The sequence below is a fragment of the Nyctereutes procyonoides genome, unplaced genomic scaffold (genome assembly GCF_905146905.1).
Source record: "Nyctereutes procyonoides isolate TBG_1078 unplaced genomic scaffold, NYPRO_anot_genome, whole genome shotgun sequence".
NCBI classification, from domain to species: Eukaryota; Metazoa; Chordata; class Mammalia; order Carnivora; family Canidae; genus Nyctereutes; species Nyctereutes procyonoides.
Window position 1 is genome coordinate 54226677 of NW_026575126.1, and position 22847 is coordinate 54249523.

Consider the following 22847-nt stretch of genomic DNA (forward strand, 5'->3'; position numbering starts at 1 on the left):
TACCTTGCACAAATAAAATTTTATGCCATCTTATTTTCTTGGGCTTAAGGATATATTTGTATATATGTGTATATCTGTGTGATAAAAATTTGGAGCATTTATATTAATGGATTTCACTATGAATTTCCTACTTGGGTCACCACCCACCATAATGCTTCTCCTATGTTTCTCTCCTCTTTTTAGTTTCCACTTTACTGTCAGCAATTTCATTCCATGTTTATAAAGAGAGCACTATTCACTTGGCGCAATTGGAAGTTGATGTTGCTACAGATATCAGTAATTTTGGTATTCACTACGTATCTCTTATTAACTGTACAGTTCCATTATGACCTACCCACCAGAGAACTGGACTTGAGTCAATATGGTCGAACAATTGTGCCTTACTCAATTTCAGGGAATTCTGATTTGGCTTTGAATCTCATAAATAATCTTAAGATTTTTCTAAAACGTAAGAATCAAGAACTTTGGGATCCCTGGGTGGCGCAGCGGTTTGGCGCCTGCCTTTGGCCGAGGGCGCGATCCTGGAGACCCGGGATCGAATCCCACGTCGGGCTCCCAGTGCATGGAGCCTGCTTCTGCCTCTCTCTCTCTCTGTGTGTGACTATCATAAATAAATAAATTTAAAAAAAAAAGAATCAAGAACTTTGGGAAGTGCCAGGTAAGACCCATAGGAAAAAAAAAAGAGAGACTGCTGCTATATGAAGACCCATTCATATTATTTACAAAGAAGGAATTTAACTATGCTATTTAGTCACCTATTTCTTTCCTTTCCTACTAATTACCAGTATTTTAGAGGCATTTAAATTGGGGGGTGGGAGGGTAATGAGGGGGAAAGGATACTTCAATACAACTGGCCACAAAAGTTAACAATTAATGGAGGCATTTGGAGATAGATTGTCTTTTAGCTAATTGCATAACCTTTCAGAGGATGAGTTAAAGAGCCAAAATACTGTATCGCTGTGAAATTAGCATAGAATTTTTATTCTGATCAAGATACAGAAATATTTCTCTAAGCTCTCAAGGGGAAATGTTGATTCCAAGATCTGAAGTTTGCCCTTCAGTCTACTATGTTCATCTTTTAAAAATAGATGGCAGAAGACTTAATAGATTGGCTCCTCAAAACTAATTTTTAGAAGGTAGTATAAATAATTTAATTTGTTCATTGCCTACCTTTGGTAAAAAAAAAAAAAACATACTAAATACTATCTCTGCATTATCTTTCCTAATGATAAAAGCAACCCTTTTATGTAGGTTATTATCTATTCCTTTGTAGCAAATTACCCCCAAAACCTAGTGAAAGGAAAATTCGAATTTTTTGGTATGATGGAATGAACTCCTTCTCTCACAAAAGCAACAAAAATACTTGGAAAACAATTTAATAAATCAGCCAATTAAGAACACTGGAAGTTTAAAAAAAAAAAAAGAACACAGGAAGTTAACCAAAAGTACAGAACAAACTAAAAGGATTCTATTTCCAAAAAAAAAAAAAAAAAACCTGGGCAGCCCGGGCGGCTCAGCGGTTTAGTGCTGCCTTCAGCGCAGGGTCTGATCCTGGAGACCCGGAATCGAGTCCTGCGTGAGGCTTCCTGCGTGGCGCCTGCTTCTCCCTCTGCCTGTGTTTCTGCCTCTCTCTCTGTGTGTGTGTCTCTCTCATTAATTAATAAATAAAATCTTAAAAAAAAAACCCTACCAAACCTCTATAAAAACAGTAAAGTCTGTGGCATTTTAACTTAGAACTATTTCTATCACTTTCCTTCCTCAGCTCAGTGAAATGGTAGCCATGAAAAGCCTTAAAATTAATTGAAAAAAAAACTGATCTATATAGAGCTATATTAAAACCCCCATCCCTAGTGCACTGTCAATAATTTAAAATAGCAGGTCTCTGAAAAATTCCATTCCCGGGGGATTGTTCCTATTGGATGTGCACAGGGCTCAGCTTTTTGGAGAAAAAAAAAAAAAACCTATCCCCCAGGGCATTAATAAATACAGCAGCAATCTACTGGTAACATCATCATCACAGTTGGCTAAGACTGTGATTTCAGTTGAGCCAAACAAGAACGGGGCAAAAATTAATTTTAAAGGAATACCTGGAGAGCTAGATAACCAAAGTGAACTTTGAAAAGTTCTGAATAAATTTCAGAATGGTGGTGTGCATGACCATAAATGACCTAGGAAAAAAGACTCCAGTCAGAAACCTCTAGTTAATGTTGAGACCCTGCCAAGCAAGAAGTAAAAGTTGAGGCTGACTGGTAAACTTCCTTAAATTTGAAGGGTGTACCTTCATACACAGATCCCTTTGGCAAAGAATGGAAGATTTACTGGTTCTAGGCACTTAAATCTTTTAGCCAATTACTAAATTATGCTGACCCAGGGGTGAATCCTAGGAACCAGTTTTAAAAATGAAAGCCAAAATTTTTTAAGCCTTTCAGAGAAATAAGTGGCTGCACATGTAGATACCGAATCTACGGAATTAATCCATATAAGTCACTACCAAATGAACAGCAACAAGTTAAAAAAAATTAAAAGGCAGTAACAGCAAGCAAGGGATGAGGAGGTGAGTTCAGATATCAAAGTTGTTACATTATTTATCTTAAATGTTCAGTTTCCACAATAATAGTAACAGAGAAAGGAAATATGGGCTGAATTGTATCCCTTCAAAATTCATTAATGAAGTCGTACCCCCAGTACCTCAGAACGTGACTATATTTGGATATAATTTTTAAAGGTATTTATTTATTTATTTATTTATTTATTTATTTATTTATTTATTTTATTTACTTACTTACTTACTTATTTATTTATTATTTATGAGAGACACAGAAAGAGTAAGAGACATAGGCAGGGGGAAAAGCAGGCTCCCAACAGGAGGCCTGATGTAAGACTCGATCCTGGCACCCCAGGATCTACCTTGAGCAGAAGGCAGATGCTTAACCACTGAGCCACCCAGGTGTCCCTGGGTGGGATATAACTTCTTTAAAGAAGTAATTAAGTATAAAACTTATTTAGGTCATTAGGGTCACCCCTAATCCAATATGACTGGTATCCTTGCAAGAAAAGATTAGGACACATTCATACTCAGAGGAAAGACCATGTGAAGATACAATGAGAAGACAGCCATCTGCAAACCAAAGAGAAAAGGCCTTCAGAAGAAGCAAACCCTGCTGACAAGCTTGACTTGCATTTCTTGCCTCTAGAATTATGGGCAGATAAATTTCTGTTATTTAAGCTACCCATTCTGTGGTACTTTCTTATGGAAATCCCAGAAAACTAATACAGAAACAACCCTATGGCCCAAACATTGTGGGGGAAGGATGAAGCCAGTAGATATCCTTGAGGGAGGCCAGATGTTGAACTTAATAGACAAAGACTTTATTTTTTTTAATAATAAATTTATTTTTTTATTGGTGTTCAATTTACCAACATATGGAATAACACCCAGTGCTCATCCCATCATGTGCCCCCCTCAGTGCCCGTCACCCATTCACCCCCACCCCTCCCCTCCTCCCCTTCCATCACCCCTAGTTCGTTTCCCAGAGTTAGGAGTCTTTATGTTCTGTCTCCCTTTCTGATATTCCACACATTTCTTCTCCCTTCCCTTATATTCCCTTTCACTATTATTTATATTCCCCAGATGAATGAGAACATACACTGTTTGTCCTTCTCCGATTGACTTACTTCACTCAGCATAATACCTTCCAGTTCCATCCACATTGAAGCAAATGGTGGGTATTTGTCATTTCTAATGGCTGAGTAATATTCCATTGTATACATAAACCACATCTTCTTTATCCATTCATCTTTCGATGGACACCGAGGCTCCTTCCACAGTTTGGCTATTGTGGACATTGCTGCTAGAAACATCGGGGTGCAGGTGTCCCGGCGTTTCATTACATCTGAATCTTTGTGGTAAATCCCCAACAGTGCAATTGCTGGGTCGTAGGGCAGGTCTATTTTTAACTCTTTGAGGAACCTCCACACAGTTTTCCAGAGTGGCTGCACCAGTTCACATTCCCACCAACAGTGTAAGAGAGTTCCCTTTTCTCTGCATCCTCTCCACATTTGTGGTTTCCGGCCTTGTTAATGTTCCCCATTCTCACTGGTGTGAGGTGGTATCTCATTGTGGTTTTGATTTGTATTTCCCTGATGGCAAGTGATGCAGAGCATTTTCTCATGTGCATGTTGGCCATGTCTATGTCTTCCTCTGTGAGATTTCTCTTCATGTCTTTTGCCCATTTCATGATTGGATTGTTTGTTTCTTTGGTGTTGAGTTTAAGAAGGTCTTTATAGATCTTGGAAACTAGCCCTTTATCTGATACGTCATTTGCAAATATCTTCTCCCATTCTGTAGCTTGTCTTTTAGTTTTGTTGACTGTATCCTTTGCTGTGCAAAAGCATCTTACCTTGATGAAGTCCCAATAGTTCATTTTTGCTTTTGTTTCTTTTGCCTTAGTGGATGTATTTTGCAAGAAGTTACTGTGGCTGAGTTCAAAAAGGGTGTTGCCTGTGTTCTCTAGGATTTTGATGGAATCTTACCTCACATTTAGATCTTTCATCCATTTTGAGTGTATCTTTGTAGACAAAGACTTTAAATCAGCTATTACAAATATTTTCAAAATACTAAAGGAAATATATGTTTAAAGTATTAAAAGTATAGTAACTATGTCTCCACAAAAAGAATATTGATAAAGAAACTAATTTTTTTAAAAAACAGGGATTTTGTAGTTGAAAAGCATAACTGAGAATGGGAAAAAAGGTGGAAGGAAGATGGCGGAGTAGGAGGACTCCATCCACATTTTCAGTAACAGCAAGCAAGGGATGGGGAGGAGAGTTCAGATATCAAAGTTGTTACTCTATTGTCCACATCCGAGTCAACAAACCAGAGAGTGATCCAAAGACTGGCAGAACAAACTACAACTAACTAAATATAGAGAAATTGCAGCTGAAGGGTTAGGAAGATCAGAAAGGCAGCAGGAGGCTGCCTGCAATTAGGAGGGAGCTGCAAGAGCAGAGAGGGCAGAGAACAAGGCCCTCACAGCACAGAGCTCACATGGGGAAGACAAAGTACTGGAAGTCCTAGCCACAGCAGTCAGACAATGAAAAGAAATAAAAGACAAAATACCATATGATTTCACTCATGTTTGGAATTTAAGAAACAAAACAAACAAGGAAAGGGGGAAAAATAGAAGAGAAATCAAGAAGAAACAGACTCTTAATCATAGAGAACAAACTGATGGTTACCATAGGGGTGGAGTATGGGGGATCGGCTAAATAGGTGATGGCAATTAAGGAGTTCATATACCATGATGAGTACTGGGTAGCATATGGAAGTGTTGAGTTACTATATTGTACGTTTGAAGCTAATATTACACTGTATGTTAACTAATTGGAGTTACAACTAAAAATGTTTAAAATTTTTTTAAAAGTAGGAAAAGAAAAGCATGACTGAAATTAAAAGTTCACCAGAGGAGTTCAGCAACAGATTTGAATTGTCAGAAAAATGAGTCAGCTATATTGAAGGTGGATTTGTAGAGATTATCTAGTCTGTGGAACAGAAAGAAGAAAAATGGGGGGGGGGACAAATTCTGATAAACATGGAATAATAGCAAGCATGCCAATATATAAATAATGGGAGTACCAGAAGGTGAGGAGAATGATAAAAGGGGGAAAATGAAGAAATAATGGCTAAAACTTCTCAAATTTGGCAAAAAAAAAAATCCACCATTAATAAATACTAAAGAGACTTCTTCAGACTGAAATAAAAGGACACTAGTAAAAATAAAAAATAAAAAAAGGACACTAGTAACTTCAATCCATACAAAGAAATATGAGCATTGGGAAAGATAATTACATAGGTAAATATGAAAGAAGTATAGACATATATATTAACTCTTTTTGTCTAACACATTTAAAAAGACAATATCAGAAAGGGAGACAGAACATGAAAGACTCCTAACTCTAGGAAACGAACTAGGGGTGGTTGAAGGGGAGGTGGGCGGGGGGTGGGTGTGACTGGGTGATGGGCACTGAGGTGGGCACTTGACAGGATGAGCACTGGGTGTTATTCTATATGTTGGCAAATTGAACACCAATAAAAAATAAATTTATAAAAATAAAAAAAATTTAAAAAGACAATTGCATAAAAGAATAGTTATGAAACTGTGTTAATGGACTTATACAAAAGTGTAATTTTTACTATGATAATAGCACGAAGGGGGGAGGAGGGAAGGGAACTATGTTGGAACAAAATTTCTGTACACTATCGGAAGTATGTTGGCGTTTACCTGAACTAATTAAATTGTAATTCCCCAGAGCAACCACTGAGAAAATAAACTTTAAAAAAACAGTAAGTAGTGAAAGGTATTGATTATAAGGGAAAGGAGGGGAACTGAGTGGGAAAAATTAGAGAGGGAGAGGAGAGACCCCTAACTCTGGGAAACAAAGGGTTGCAGAAGGGGAGGTGGGCAGGGGGTTGGGGTAACTGGGTGACGGGCATTGAGGAGGGCACTTGATGGGATGAGCACTGGGTATTATACTATATGTTGGCAAATTGAATTTAAATAAAAACAAATGAAAAAATAAATTAAAATAAAAATGAATAAATCAAAAAACAGTAAAACAAGAAAGGAATTTCATTGGTATAATACAAAATACATTTAACATAAAATGGCAGTTGTAGAGATTGGAACAAAAAAGGAGTTAAGACATAGAAAATAAATAGCAAGGGTGCATGGGTGGCTCAGTCAGTCGAGCATCTGCCTTCAGCTCAGGTCATAATCCCAGGGTCCTGGGACCAAGCCCCACATTGGGCTCCCTGCTCAGTGAGGAGTCTGCCTCACCCTCTCCCTCTGCCTCTGTGTTCTCTCTCTCTCTCTCTCTCTCTTTAATAAGTAAATAAATCTTTTTAAAAATAAATAGCAAAATGACAATATAAGTCCTAGCAAATCAATAATTACATTAAATATAAATGGAGTAAACACTCCCAATAAAAAGGCAGAGCTTTCCAAACTGGAATTTTATAAATCCAACTTAGGTGAAATGAACACAATCCTATAGGAGGAAAACACAAATTACTGCGACTCATAGTAGCATTGAAAAGAAGACGGTGGCCTTCATGCCTAGGTGGCTCAGTTGGTTAAGCATCTGCCTTTGGCTCAGGTCATGATCCCAGGATTCTGGGATTGAGCCCCATGTTGGGCTCCCTGCTCAGCCGAGAGCCTACTTTTCCCTCTGCCCACCCACCCCCACTCATTCTCTTTCTCTCGCTCCCAAATAAATACACAAAAACTTTTTTTAAAAAATCAGACTGAATATTATTAGGATAGCAGTTCTCTCTAAAGTGATCCTATAGATTCAATGCAATTCTTATCAAAAGACTTTGGAGAAATGGCAAACCAATTTTAAAATGTGTATTAAAATGCAAATTACCTAGAATAACCAAAATAACTTTGAAAAAAGAATAAGCCATGCTTGTTTTAGGCAAGAGTAAAGCAAGAAATTCTTAGTAACTTACTGTTTTTTTCAAGTTATAGACTATATGTGAGATTATTATAGGGATTAGTGATGGAGTGGAATTCTTGAGGAGAAACAAAGATTTGAAATAACCATTGTGGGAGGCTGGAAAGGGAAAAGATACAAGGAAAAATATTTTTGTTTTTCCTCTCCAACTTAAGTAGTAGGTTATTTATTACATGTTGACCCACTGACCAATTTCTTTCTTTATTTTAGGTAAAGTAACAAAATATCTAATGGAAAACAAAGAGTTTTGTGACTTCTCCATTACTGCACTTTCCATTGAGGTTGAGGAAAACAAAACAATACTTACTGTTTTATTCAATAATAAGGCATACCATTCAGCTGCAACATCATTGGCAGTGTTAGACAACGTTCTTTTTATGTCACTTTCTGGCCCCAATGCTTCCATTAAAGTTGCCAACAAGCCTCAACCTCTCCCTCTTCATGGCTCTCACATAATGTATGTATGACTTTCCTTTTACTAGAATTGAGCCTTAATATTTCCCTTGCTAGCTGACCATATATACTTGAAAATAGCTACTAAAATCATTTTCTACTTATATGTCATAATTTCTTTCATCATTTATTTCATCCTCTGTAGGCCTACAAATGGATTACAAATAGTAATATGCTTGGCTTTCAGCCTGGCTGTTTTGATTGGTACCTTTTGCCTTCAGACAGTGACTGAGAGAACAACTAGGGGAAAGCACATCCAATTTGTGAGTGGGGTCTCTGTACTTACTTACTGGCTCTCTGCTTTTCTGTGGGATCTCATCTACTTCTCCATTTTCTGCTGCTTACTACTGGTGAGTGTTACTGATGTTGCATGAAGGTTTATTGTACAATGTCACCCACAGGAAATTCCTATTCAACGATTTGTGTCCCAAAATAAAACTTGTAAAGAAATTTGAAACTACTTTGGCTTATTATGCCAGAGAATATATTGTGGAAACCTCATTATAGAAATGTTCTCCCTCATATTTTTTCATTTGGGGAGAACATATTTCATTGAAAAGTCTCTGTTGAATTGTCTTCCCATGTGATTGCTCAGCATTATGCATGGTCCAGAAACTACTCTAAAGAAATAAGGGCTATTACTTGTCACTTGTCCCTTATTTTTATTCCCCACTATGTCCCTTCTACTCATATAGATAAGCAATTGTGCACTAATTCCCAATGCTGAATCCTCTGGTTGGAAATTGGACAGCATCACACAGTTTATAATTGTGGCTTAAGTGAAACTTCCTGTTACTATTCACCACCAGCACCACCACCCCACTCCCATTCCACCACTTTCATACCGCAAATCCAAGCTTGCTGGGTCAGCAAAACAGATGTAGTTTTTACTTGGACACCCAATTTTAGACATTGAGGATGTGGTATAAAGAGCAAGCAAGGATTATAACATCTTTTAATGTAATTATTTTTCTCATTAGTGAACTTTGCAACTTCTTTTGTTTTAGATGCATATTTGAGGGAGAAGGAGAGGTAAAGCTATATAGTTTCTAGGGGTAAGCACATGGATAAAAGAGATAAAGTTCTGGGGTGCCTGCATAGCTCAGTCAGTTAAGCATCTGCCTTCAACTCAGGTCATGTTCCCTAGGTCCTGGAATAGAGCCTCACCTTGGACTCCCTGCTCAGTGGGGAGCCCACTTCCCCCTCTCTCTCTGCCTCTCCACACCCCACACACACTCACTTGTGTGTGCCCTCTCTCTCTCTCTCAAATAAATGAAGAAAATCTTAAAAAACAAAACAGATAAAGTTCCTTTCTGTACAAGAGGTACTGGGGAAGAAGTAGTTTACTTCAGGTTGATAAACTAAGGCCTTTATTTTTAATGGGTGAAGTGATTGAAGTAATGAATAGTTCTGTGCTTTAATGAAGGCAGGGCTGGCTATTTTATAAGTTTTCTGGCTTGACTTCTTATTGCACAAGGTCCTTCACCCTGCACTTAACCTCTGCACTCTGTGTCTCAGGGAGTGTTCACATACTGCAGAATGGATGCATTTGTTGCAAATTACAACTTTCTGGATACAATGATGATCCTTATGCTGTATGGTTGGTCTGCTGTACCTCTCATGTATCTTGGAAGCTTCCTGTTTTCTAGTAGTACTGCTGCCTACATCAAGCTCACCCTCTTTAACTACTTTTCAACTATTTTCAGTATCAGCATTTACATCATAAGACACCACTATGGTAAGAACTTCACACAATTTTCCCTTTCTCTAGGAAATATGTTAGATAAATGAGGATGAAAGAGCTTGAGGATAAAAATATTCATCGCTAAGCATTTACTTCATAATAATCTGAAAACCTGTGCTTTTTATCAAATGAGTATGTGAGAAAGAGTTTGAATGAGAGAAGGAGGGAGAGAGGAAATGGGGAAGAGAAAGGAAGAAAGAGAAAGAATTTAAGCCCTTTAAAGGTTCTGGACTCAGTATCACTCTAGCCTCATGAAAGAAAGAGTTAGAAGAATAAGAGATTATAAGTACGCGATCATTGATTTCCTTTGAAAGATCCCCCATCTCCACCTCAAGACATGGCTCTTCAGTTTTTACCCATCTTTAGCACTTTGGAGCAAGATGGGAAGACTGGAGAGTGGAAAGTCTTCTGTATGACTCTTCCCTAATTTAATGAAGCACATAATCTTGAACTTCCTAATTAGAATTTTCTTCAGAAGGAAATACAATATGCAATAAATGTAATCATCATTAAACCAGTTTATTCCTTTCAGGCCTGGTTTTAGCAGGATCCCATCTTTCTTCTCTGATTATGAAATTTATTTTTTAAAAAGTTTTTTTTAATTTTTTTTATTTATTTATGATAGTCACACAGAGAGAGAGAGAGAGGCAGAGACATAGGCAAAGGGAGACGCAGGCTCCATGCACCAGGAGCCCGACGTGGGATTCGATCCTGGGTCTCCAGGATCGCGCCCTGGGCCAAAGGCAGGCACTAAACCGCTCAGCCACCCAGGGATCCCTGATTATGAAATTTAAAGAGAGGCAGACTCTGCTGGTGATTGATTATCGCAGATAAGATTTGTTTGTTTTAATACTTTTTAAGAAGATTTTATTTATTCATGAGAGACGCAAAGAGAGAGGCAGAGACATAGGCAGAGGGAGAAGCAGGCTCCCTATGGGGAGCCCTGATTCGGGACTCGGGACTCGATCGTGACCTAAGCCAAAAGGAGAGGTTTACCCACTGAGCCACCCAGGTGCCCCTATTTATTTGTTTTTAGAACATTCCTTTTTAACTTCTTGTAAACATGAATTTTGAATTGTATTCAACCTGCCTCAAGTTGCAGAATCCCACCAAAAGAGGCTTCCAGACTCTCCCTAACTTTATGCCTTGGCCTTCCACAAAATGAAATTTAGTGTGTGAACTAGAAATAACTTTTTTATTCTTTTGCCCACCCCTGCAAAAAGTAGTATTATGCCATGGGGGAAAGGTTTGAGCCCCTGAATAATAGGCAAAAAGTGAAGTCGGAGTTACGCATTCATGCGCATTCCCTGCAATAATGATACTATTATCAATCAGTTTTATACTACCCACAGATTCTACCATGGTCTCCCTATTAATTGATCATGTTACCCATTCAGTCTTGCATGTATTTATTTCCTAAAATTTTCCTCTCCTAGTAACTTAAACCATTGGACTCTTGCACTAACGTCCATTTATTTTCCCTGACCCCAGGTGGAACTGAAGGTCACTTCTCAGAGCAGGCTCTCTGTCCCTTCTCTCTCAGTGAATCCTTTTCCCTATAAGCAGCCAGACTATAACTTCCTCAGATTCTCCTAACAGAAAATAATAGTTAAGTAGTAATGTTAATCTTCACTATTATATTCATTTCTGAGACTTTATTGTCTGACCATAGTGTATGGCCTTAAACTAGAAGAATCCGTATTTCCTGCCACTAGGGGCACACTGAAGCAGCAACCTTGATTTTGCTTTTATCTAAAACCCAGATACTATGAGTTTTCTGAATTCCAGATCTAATTATGAAGACTCTTCTCTTGGAGTGTGGTTTCATGAACCTGTTGGTTTAGTTCTTGGATTAAAATAAAATTTGTTGGGGCCCCTGGGTGGCTCAATCAGTTAAATGTCTTGCCTTCCACTCAGGTCATGATCCCAGGGTCCTGGGATGGACCCCCAAGTCAGGCCCCCAGCTCAGCGGAGAGTCTGCTTGTCCCTCTGCCCCTCTCTCTACTCATGCTGACACTCGTGCTTTCTCTCTCTCTCTCTCTCTAATAATAAAAAAAAATATTTTTAAAGTAAAATAAAATTTGTCTGCAAGAGATACTGAGTTTAGAAAATCAATTCCATTCCTATAGTTGAAAAAAATAACTCTGATTACCATTCTGTCCTTGTTGATTATTTCCTACCTTGTTTCTAATAGGTAAGTTCTGCCACCTGGCTTCTCCATTCTAGGATCCCATTGTTCCCACTGACACCAAGGAGCCAAATTCCATTGCAACATACCTTAGCAGCATCTTCACCCTACAGAAGACAATCAACACAGAGCTCTTCAAGAGTATTTATTTTTACCTTTTATTGAAGTATAACTTGCATAAAGTGCAGAGACTATAAATGCACAGCTTGGTAAATTTTCACAAAGTGACCATATTAGTAAAACATCCCTCTTCCCTAGACAGAATTTCCCATGGGTCTTGATCAACCAGAAGTCAGGGAGCAAAGAAATCCCTGATTACATTTATACAGATAATCTTCCCAAGACAGAAAATGTAATGGAGAAAGGTGGAGTGTTAATTTGAAGGGACAAATAGAAGAAATGTGACACAGAGGCTATTGGATTTGGCAATGAGAAATTCAGTGTAGATTTCCATGTTCAGAGAGATGAAGGAATGAAAATTGTGAATTGACCTTCCATGTAAAACAATAATATACATTGGATTTTAAATTGTTGGGGGTTTTTTGCAAGCATTTCTATTTGTTTATTTCAGGTGTAGAATTTAGTGATTTATCACTTACATCAGCACTCACATACATACAGTGCTCATCACAACAAGTGCCGTCCTTAATACTCATCACCCATTTAGCCCATCTCCCCCACCTCCCTTCCAGCAACCCTCAGTTTGTTCTCTATAGTTAAGAGTCTGTTTATGGGTTGCCTCTTTTCTCACTCTATGTTCATATTTTCTCCCCATATGTTCATCTGTTTCATTTTTTAAATTTCACACGAGTAAAATCATATGGTATTTGTCTTTCTCTGACTTATTTCACTTAGCATAATACACTGTGGCTCCATCCATGTTGTTGCAAATGTCAAGATTTCGTTCTTTTTTATGGTGGATAATATTCCATTGTGTATATGGGTGTGTGTGTATCTCACATCTTTATCCTTTCATCAGCCGATGGACATTTGAGCTCTTTCCATAATTTGGCCATTGTTGATTATGCTTCTATAAATATTGGCGATTAAAAGTTGCTTAAACTTTTCAAATACCTCATTGATCTAGCAAGAAATTTCAGAATGCAGAGGCTGGGGCACCTGAGTGGCTCAGTTGGGTAAGTGTCTGCCTTCAGCTCAGGTCATGATTCCAGGGTCCTGAGATTGAGCCCCTCATGGGGCTCCCTGCTCCCTGCCTGCTTCTCCCTCTCCCTCTGCCTGCCACTCTTCCTGCTTATGCTCTCAGTCTCTCTCTGTATCAAATAAATAAAATATTTAAAAATAAAAAAGAACGCAGAGGCCAACAATAAAGTGAAATTCAGAATCCCATAATTTTCCATTTTGTAGCCCATATGGGGAACAGAGAAGAGTAGAAAGACCTAGAGCCAAGATGTGGGGGATTTAATAGCAGACCCACACATACAAAGGGAAGGAATCAGATCCTAGGGAAGCAGTTTGGAAAACTCTCCTCTTGAACTCTGTAATTGACAAATACATGCCATGAGCTATTGAGGAATGAGTTTAGTGACTTAATAACTATATTTTCTCAAGGATAATCTGTTAGATCGATAATTCTCTGGTTTACCAGATGAATGTTTAGTCATCTTGGGGAAGTCTGTTGTTATAGGAAGTTCATTATTTTCTGATAATTAAAGTTAATCTATCATCTTTTTCATCATAGACCTTGATTTTCCTCACTACATCAGAACCCTCATAGATAGTGTATTAGTGATGCTTCCTAGCTACAACTTTGCAATGAGTATCAGCAAATTCTTTAATGACTATGAGATGAAAAAGCTGTGTACCAGACAATTTCCAAAGATATATGTGAACTGCAGTAAGACATGTGAGTATCTCAGGCTCCTTAGGTCCTTAAAAACAACCTATTCCTTTCAGGTGTTCACATTTAACATTATATTCTGAAAGATAAACCCGTTCTTCCTCCAATGAAGATAGTCAGGCTTGCTGTTTTGAATATGTTTCTGTACCAAAGTTATTTTCACAGACTGGGAGGTGGGGGAGCGGGGAGGGAAGCATCATAATAAAATCTAAGATAAATTTCATGAAGTCACCACCACCAGATCTTGGTATATCATACTATGTGAAAAAACTTTATGTACATAATTTTAAGCCTTCACAACACCCTAAAAGTTAGCTATTATTATCTCAGTTTTATAAATGAGGAAAATGAAGTCCTTATTTAAACTGAATATTAAGTTAGTTCCCTGGGCCACTAAGCTTTAAGTGTAACACAGGTAAAGAAAGGTAAATTCACAGCCAGATCAAAATTGGAAAAAAATAAAGGCATTCTATTAAATCTTCCATATTTCATATTTCAAATTGATTTTTTAAATAGAGAAATAACAAGCATATTTACTCTGAATGTGTGTGTGTGTGTGTGTGTGTGTGTAATTCATTCTGGAACAAAATAATTTATATGTTGCCACAGAAAGAAAATTAAGTCATATTTCCCTAATTCAGTACAGGTTGAAATATAGCTCTTAATCTGGAAATAGCAAATGGATTATATTTTTTGCAATCTCTGAATAAGAAAAACTATATCAAAAAAAAAGAAAAACTATATCACATTTTAGCTTTGCATCATATTTTCACTATAAATTCCTCTCTCTCCTTTTTAAAAATGGCTCTGTTCAGTTATTATCTACATACCACGGTCACTAGTTTTAATTAATTTATTTTATTTATAATGTTTAGGAATCCTATAAAGCTGTACAACCATTACCACAAATAAATGTTAGAATATTTCCATCATCTAAAAAATATCCATTAGGTCTGTTGGCAGCTTAATCTTCATTACCACATCCAGCCCAGACATCCACTGCTTCTATAGGTTTGATATTTCTGGATATTTCATATAAACAGAATTAGTTGCATGTATAAGTACATCAGGTACATGTATCCCTTTGAATCAGTATTTTTGTATCCTTTGTGGAAATAACTAGTGGTGCAATTGCACTGTATGTTAACTGAATTTAAATTTAAAGAAAAACTTGGGGGGGAAATCATTCACCACAATCAAATGGGATTTATTCCTGGGTTGCAGGGGTGGTTCAATATTTGCAAATCAATCAACATGATACACCATATTAATAAAAGAAAGGATAAGAATCATATGATCATTTCACTAGATGCAGAAAAAGCATTTAACAAAGTACAACATCCATTCTTGGTAAAAAAAACAAAAACAAAAACAAAGAAACAAAAAACAAAAAAAAAACTCTCAACATAATAAAGGCCATATATAAAAAACCCACAGCTAATATCCTCAATGGGGAAAAACAGAACTTTTCCTCTATGGTGAAGAGACAAGGATTCCACTTTTTTTTTTCCTCTAAGATTTTATTATTTATTTAAATTCAAGTTAACATATAGTGTAGTATTAGTTTCAGGAATAGAATTTAGTGACTGATAACTTAGATATAACATCCAGTTCTCATGACAACATGTGCCTGCCATCACTTATTTAGCTCATGCTCCCACCCACCTCCCTTCCAGCAATTCTCAATTTGTTCTCTAATTAAAAGTCTCTTATGATTTGTCTCCCTCTCTGTTTTTATCTTTTTCTTTCCCTTCCCCTATGCTCATCTGTTTTGTTTCTTAAATTCCATATATGAGTGAAATTATATGGTTTTTGTCTTTCTCTGACTGCCTTATTTCGTTTAGCATAATACCCTCTAGTTCCATCCATGTTATTGCAAATGGTAAGATATCATTCTTTTTGATGACTAATATTTCATTGTGTGCATATATACACACATATACATGCCTACATATGTGTACCTATATGTGTGTTACATATGTATACATGGACATATGTGTGTATGTATATGTGTGTACATATGTATGTATCTATCCCACATCATCTTTATCCATTCATCAGTCAATGGACATTTAAATTCTTTCCATAATTTGGCTATTGTTGATAGTGGTACTATCAACATTGCATGTGCCCCTTCAAATCAGTATTCTTATACAGGATGTCCACTCTTATCCAACATAGTGCTGGAAGTCCTAGCTGCAAGATCAGACAACAAAAAGAAATTAAAAGGCATCCAAATAAGCAAGGAAGAAGCAAAGCTTTCACTATTTGCAGATGACATGATACTGGATATAGAAAACCCAAAAGACTACACAAAAAAAAAAACTGCTAGAACTGATAACATGAATTCAGAAAATTTGCAGGATACAAACCAATGTATAGAAATCTATTGCACTTCTATAGATCAATAAAGAAGCAGAAGAAAGAGAAATTAAGGAATCAATCTCATTTATAATTGCACAAAAAAGAAAATAAAATAATAAAATGCCTAGGAATAAACCTAAACAAAGAGGTGAAAGACTTGTACTCTGAAAACTATAAAACACTGATGAAAGAAATTGAAGAAGACACAAAGAAATGGAAAGACATTCCGTACTCATGAGTTAGAAGAACAAATATTGTTTAAATGTCCATACTACCCATAGAAAAATACACATTTAATGCAGTCCCTATCAAAATACCACCAGCATTTTCACAGAAGTAGAACAAATAATCCTAAATTTGTATGAAACCACAAAAGATCCCAAATACCCAAAGCAATCTTGACATTGTTTTCTCAATTTTATTTTCTTCTACTCACTGCTAGTATATAGAAATCCAAATGATTTTTTGTATATACTTAAAATACTATGACTTTTTGGTCTTATATCCTGTGCATTTAATTAACTCATTTATTAGTTCTAGTGGTTTTCTTGTGGATTCCTTAAGATTTTGCCATATGGAGGATTATGTTGTTTGTGAATACCCTTACTTCTTCCTTTCAAAATCAAGGTTTCTTTTATTTTTTTCTATATTTTATTTTACTGACTAAAACTTCCAGTACAATGTTGAATTGTAGTGATGGGAGTAAACATCCTTGCCTTGTTCCCAGTCTTAAGAGGAATCTTAATCAGTCATTCATCATTAAGTATGATTTTTAGCTGTAGGTTTTTCATAGATTCTCTTTATCAGTTTGAGGAAGGTCCATTCTATTCCTAGTTTATTAAGAGTTTTTGTCATAAGTTGGATCAAGTGCTTTTTCTGTGTCTTTAATATCTTATGGGGGTTTTGTGCTTTATTCTTTTAATATGGTGTATTAAGTTAATTGATTTTCTGATGGTAATCCGTATTGAGTTAATCAATAACTCCCCCCCTTAAATTCTACTTATCATTTGATGGCAATTTCAACCCAAAGGCTCTAGTCATCAAGTGCTAGGGGAAAAAAAAAATCTATAATTTCATTTATCACTTTTCCTCCATTTCTTCTGTTTTCTCTTTCTTGAACCCTTACTATTTGCTATACCTTGTGTACTAATACTGAAGAAGACAGATCCCTGGTTACACAGGGCTTTTATTCTAAGGGTTGGGACAGGTGGGGAAAAAATTAAAAGGTTAGTAAATAAAAACAATGGTTGCATGTAGAAATAAAACAATAAGAGGAATAAATGAAGTATAAGATAGAGTAACAGGGGGACCTGGGTGGATCACTCAGTTAAGCATCTGCCTTCAGCTAAGGTCATGATCCTGGGGTCCTGTGATTAAGCTCCATATCGGGGTCCCTGCTCATTGGGGAGTCTGCTTCTCCCTCTACCTCTTACCTTCCTCCTGTCTTCCTCCCCCGCCCCCCGCTCATGCTCACTCTCTCTTGTGCATGCTCTCTCAAATAAAATCTTTATTAAAAAAAAAAGATAAACTTGGGCCACCTCAGATAGAACATTTATAGAGAACATCTCTCCAGAGTAGTATTGGATCTGATGGCTAAAAGAATGAGATTCAACTAGCCAGTGTAGAGCTGGAGGAATGATATTTCAGACTGATGGAAGAGTAAGAACAAATGCCTCAAATTAAAGGACCATATGTGTTTAAAGAACAGAATGGAGGCTTGTATGTCTGTTATAAGATAGAAATAAAGCTGTACAGCACTTTTATTAAATACCATAAATACTGTTTCACAAGACCACAACAGGCATTATTTCATTTAGAACTTCTCTAGGATTTTGTCTCTGAGGGCCACGATTTTTTTCCTCTTTGGTTTATGCATCACCACCACCCAGACATCTTTCCCTCTTACAAAAAGTCAACAGAATTTCAAGTTATCTATTTCCCCCACTTCCATTCTCCATGTTGTTATGGATTTATACTTCTTTGTATAGCTTTAATGACATTTGAAAGAGATTTTAGGAAAGGAAGGAAGGAAATGTGTGTGCTCAACTGACCATTTGGAAGTGGGAACTCTGAAAATTTTCAGATAACATAGAAATTTTTTGATTCTTGATAGAGCTAAGCTTATGAAGCTGTTTAAATTTGTTATATTTTTTCCTGGGAGCTCTTTAACAATTTCTTCAGTTATTGGTCTATTCTTTCCATAATTCAATCCACATGAGTATGGTAATTTATATTTTTCTTTTAAAAATTATTCTGGTCAATTAATCTCCAACTATATGGTCAAATAATCTCCAAGAAAACAGGAAATACTATCCAATGGGAAAAAGTCTCTTCAACAAATGGTGTTGGGAAAACTGGACAGCAACATGCATAAGAATGAACGTAGACCACTTTCTTACACCAGACACAAAGGTAAATTCAAAAAGGGTTAAAGATCTAAATGTGAGACCTGAAATCATAAAATCCTAGGGGAGAACACAGGCAGTAATCTCTTTAGCATCAGCCAAAGCAACTTCCTTCGAAATATGTCTCCTAAGGCAAGGGAAATATAAGCAAAAAATAAATTATTGGGACTTCATTAAAATCAAAAGCTTCTGCACAGGGGTGCCTGGGTAGCTCAGTAGGCTAAGCGTCTGACTCTTGATCTCAGCTCAGATCCTGATCTCAGGGTCATAAGTTCAAGCTCTGCATTTAATCCTACTTTAAAAAGAAATGAAGGGAAAAGAAAAAGAAAGCTTCTGCATAGCGAAGCAATCAATAAAACTAAAAGAAAACCTAAGGAGTGGGAGAAGATATTTACAAATGACAAATCTGATAAAGGGTTAGTATCACAAATATATAAAGAAATTATAAAACTCAGCACCCTAAAAATCAATGATCCATTTAAAAATAGACAAGATATGAATAGACATTTTTCTGAAGAGGACATCCAGATGGCCAACAGACACCTGAAAAGATACTCAACATTACTGATCATAAGAAAAACATAAAACCACAATGAAATATCACCTCACACCTGTCAGAATGGCTAAAATCGGGCAGCCTGGGTGGGTCAGTGGTTTAGCGGCACCTTCGGCCCAGGACGTGATCCTGGAGACCCGGTTTCGAGTCCCACATTGGGCTTCCTGCAGGGAGCCTGCTTCTCCCTCTGCCTGTGTCTCTGCCTCTCTCTCTGTGTGTGTGTGTGTGTGTGTCTCTCATGAATAAATAAATAAAATCTTTTAAAAAATGGCTAAAATCAACCACGCAAGAATCACCAGGTGTTGGCAAGGATGATGTGGTGGGAATGCAAACTAGTGCAGCCACTCTCGAGAATAATATGGAGGTTCTCAAAAAAAAAAAAAAAGTTAAATAGAACTACCCTATAATCCAGCAATGGCACTACTAGGTATTTACCAAAAAAATATAAAAATACTGATTTGAAGGGATGCATCCACCTCGATGTTTATAACAGCATTATCTACAATAGGGAAATTATGGAAAGAGCCCAAATGTCCATCAACTGATGAATGGATAAAGATGTATATATCAAAATATATATTTTTATTGTATATATATAAAATATATGTGTGTATATATATACATATATATACACACACAATAAAAAGAATGAAATCTTGCCATTTGCAGTGACATGGATCAGACGTCAAAATGAATGAAATAAAAAAATTTTTAATTTTAAAAAATCAAAAATTTTTTTTAAAAATTTAAAAAACTTTTTAAAAATGAATGAAATCTTGCCAATTTTCAGTGACATGGTTGGAGCTATAGAGTATTATGCTAAGCAAAATAAGTCAGCCAGAGAAAGGCAGAAACCACATCATTTCGTGCATATGTCAGATTTAAGAAACAAAACAAAAGACAATGGGGGGTGGATAGAGGGAAGCAAACCAAGAAGCATAGTATTTTTTTTTTGAAATTTTTAAAAAAATTTTTTATTGGAGTTCAATTTGTCAGCATATAGCATAACACCCAGTGCTCATCCCACCAAGTGCCCCCCTCATTGCCCATCACCCAGTCACCCCGACCCCCCGCCCACTTCTTCTTCCACTACCCCTTGTTCATTTCCCAGAGTTAGGTGTCTCTCATGTTTTGTCACCCTCGCTGATATTTTCACTCCTTTCCCTTTATTCCCTTTTACTAATTTTTATATTCCCCAGATGAATGAGACCATATAATGTTTATCCTTCTCCAATTGACTTATTTCACTCAGCATAATACCCTCCAGGTCTCTCCATGTTGAAGCAAATAGTGGGTATTTGTCGTTCCTAATGGCTGAATAATATTCCATTGTATACATATACTACATCTTCTTTATCCATTCATCTTAATGGACACCAAGTCTCCTTCCACAGTTCGGCTATTGTGGACATTGCTGCTAGAAACATCGGGGTGCAGGTGTCCCGGTGTTTCACTGCATCTATATCTTTGAGGTAAATCCCCAGCAGTGCAATTGCTGGGTCATAGGGCAGATCTATTTTTAACTCTTTGAGGAACCTCGGGCAGGATCCCAGGAGGGGCAGTGGAACCCTCAGGCTCTCAGGAGCAAGAAGCATACTATTAACTATAGAGAACAAAGTGATGGTTACCAGAGGGGAGGTGATGGGAGACTGGTGAAATAGATGATGAATATTAAGGAGTACAATTGTTGTGATGAGCACTGGATGTTATATGAAGTGCTGAATCACAATATTGTATACCTGAAAAAAATATTACACTGTGTGATAACTAACTAGAATTTTTTAATCTGTATTTTCTCTTTAAAAAGTTGTTATAAAACATAATTTTTGAAAAAAACTCTGATTTCTAGTCACTGACATAAAGCTGAATATAATTATTTTATTCTCTTCCATAATTATAAGTCATATCTACTTTCTCCTTCCTAATATAGCATATTTGCAGGGAGGGGATCCCTTATTTTTTATTTTCTTGCTTACCAAAGGCTTATATAAATATACAGCATTTTCAAGAATCAGCCTTTGTTTTTATTCTTTTAACTCTTTTAAATCTTATTTTGTTAGTTGCAATATTTTTAACTTTCTTGTGCTTTTTCAAATTTCTAACCAAATATTTACCTCATCTTTTTCTTCTTAAAGTCTCACAAAGGTATATATCTAGTTAGGTTCTTTATATGTAATTGAACTGGAGGGTATTATGCTGAGTGAAATAAGTCAATCGGAGAAGGACAAACATTATATGGTCCCATTCATTTGGGGAATATAAATAATAGTGAAAGGGAATAGAAGGGAAGGGAGAAGAAATGGGTAGGAAATTTCAGAAAGGGAGACAGAACATGAAGACTCCTAATTTTGGGAAACGAACTAGGGTTGGTGGAAGGGGAGGATGGCGGGGAGTGGGGGTGAATTTCTTCTTGTGATTGAGTTTAGTTTCAAAGCATTGTGGTCTGAAAATATGCAGGGAACAATCCCAATCTTTGGTATTGGCTAAGACCTGATTTTTGACCCAATATGTGGTCTATTGTGGAGAAAGTTCCATGTGCACTTGAGAAGAATGTGTATTCAGTTGCATTGGGCTGGAAAGTTCTGTGTATATCTGTGAAATCCATCTGGTCCAATGTATCACTTAAAGCCCATGTTTCTTTGGAGATGTGCTTAGAATATCTGTCATTTGCATAAAATGCCATGTTGAAGTCTCCTACTATTAGTGTGTTATTAACTAAGTATGTCTTTACTTTGGTTATTAATTGATTGATATACTTGGCAGCTCCCACATTAGGGGCATAAATATTCATGATTGTTAGGTCTTCTTGTTGGATACACCCTTTAAGTATGATATAATGTTCCTCTTCATCTCTTACTACAGTCTTTGGAATAAACTTTTATTTATCTGATATGAGGATTGCTACCCCAGCTTTCTTTTGAGGAACATTTGAATGGTAAATGGTTCTCCAACCTTTCATTTTCAGGCTGGAGTTGTCCTTAGGTCAAAATGAGTCTCTTGTAGACAGCAAATAGATGGGTCTTGCTTTTTTATCCAGTCCCTATCTTGCATCTTTAAATGGGATCATTTAGCCCACTCACGTTCGGAGTAACTATTGAAAGATATGAATTTAGTGCCATCATAATACCTATTCAGTCCTTGTTTTTGTGCATTATTTTTGGGGGCTTCCTCTTTCTTTTAGAGGGTCCCCCTTAATATTTCTTGAAGAGCTGGTTTGGTGGTCACATATTCTTTCAGTTTCTACCTATCTTGGAAGGTCTTTATCTCTCCTTCTATTCTGAATGAGAGCCTTGCTGCATAAATTATTCTTGGCTTCATGTTCTTCTCATTTAGTACCCTGATTATATCATGCCAGCTCTTTCTGGCCTACCAGGTCTCTGTGGAGAGGTCTGCTGTTAATCTATTATTTCTCCTCAAATAAGTTAGGAATCTCTTCTCTCTTGCTGCTGTAAGGATTTTCACTTTATCTTTGGAATTTTCAAATTTTACCATTCACATCAACAAGAGAAAAAAGAAGAACTATATGATCCTCTCAATAGATGCAGAGAAAGCATTTGACAAAATACAGAATCCATTCCTGATCAAAACTCTTCAGAGTGTAGGGATAGAGGGAACATTCCTCAGCATCTTAAGAGCCATCTACAAAAAGCCCACAGCAAATATCATTCTCAATGGGGGAAACATTGAGAGTTTTTCCCCTAAGATCAGGAACACGACAGGGATGTCCACTCTCACCACTGCTATTCAACATAGTACTAGAAGTA

General features: G+C 36.8%; 1 protein-coding gene across 1 annotated transcript in view; it reads left to right on the forward strand.

The window, feature by feature from the left end:
• Positions 1-22847, forward strand: part of LOC129519856 (phospholipid-transporting ATPase ABCA3-like) — a 202114-nt gene that overhangs the window by 126089 nt on the left and 53178 nt on the right. Inside the window, 5 exon segments of the mRNA XM_055340688.1 lie at positions 184-470; positions 7718-7972; positions 8114-8318; positions 9487-9706; positions 13600-13764. Of these exon segments, the coding sequence (XP_055196663.1) occupies positions 184-470; positions 7718-7972; positions 8114-8318; positions 9487-9706; positions 13600-13764 (1132 nt within the window).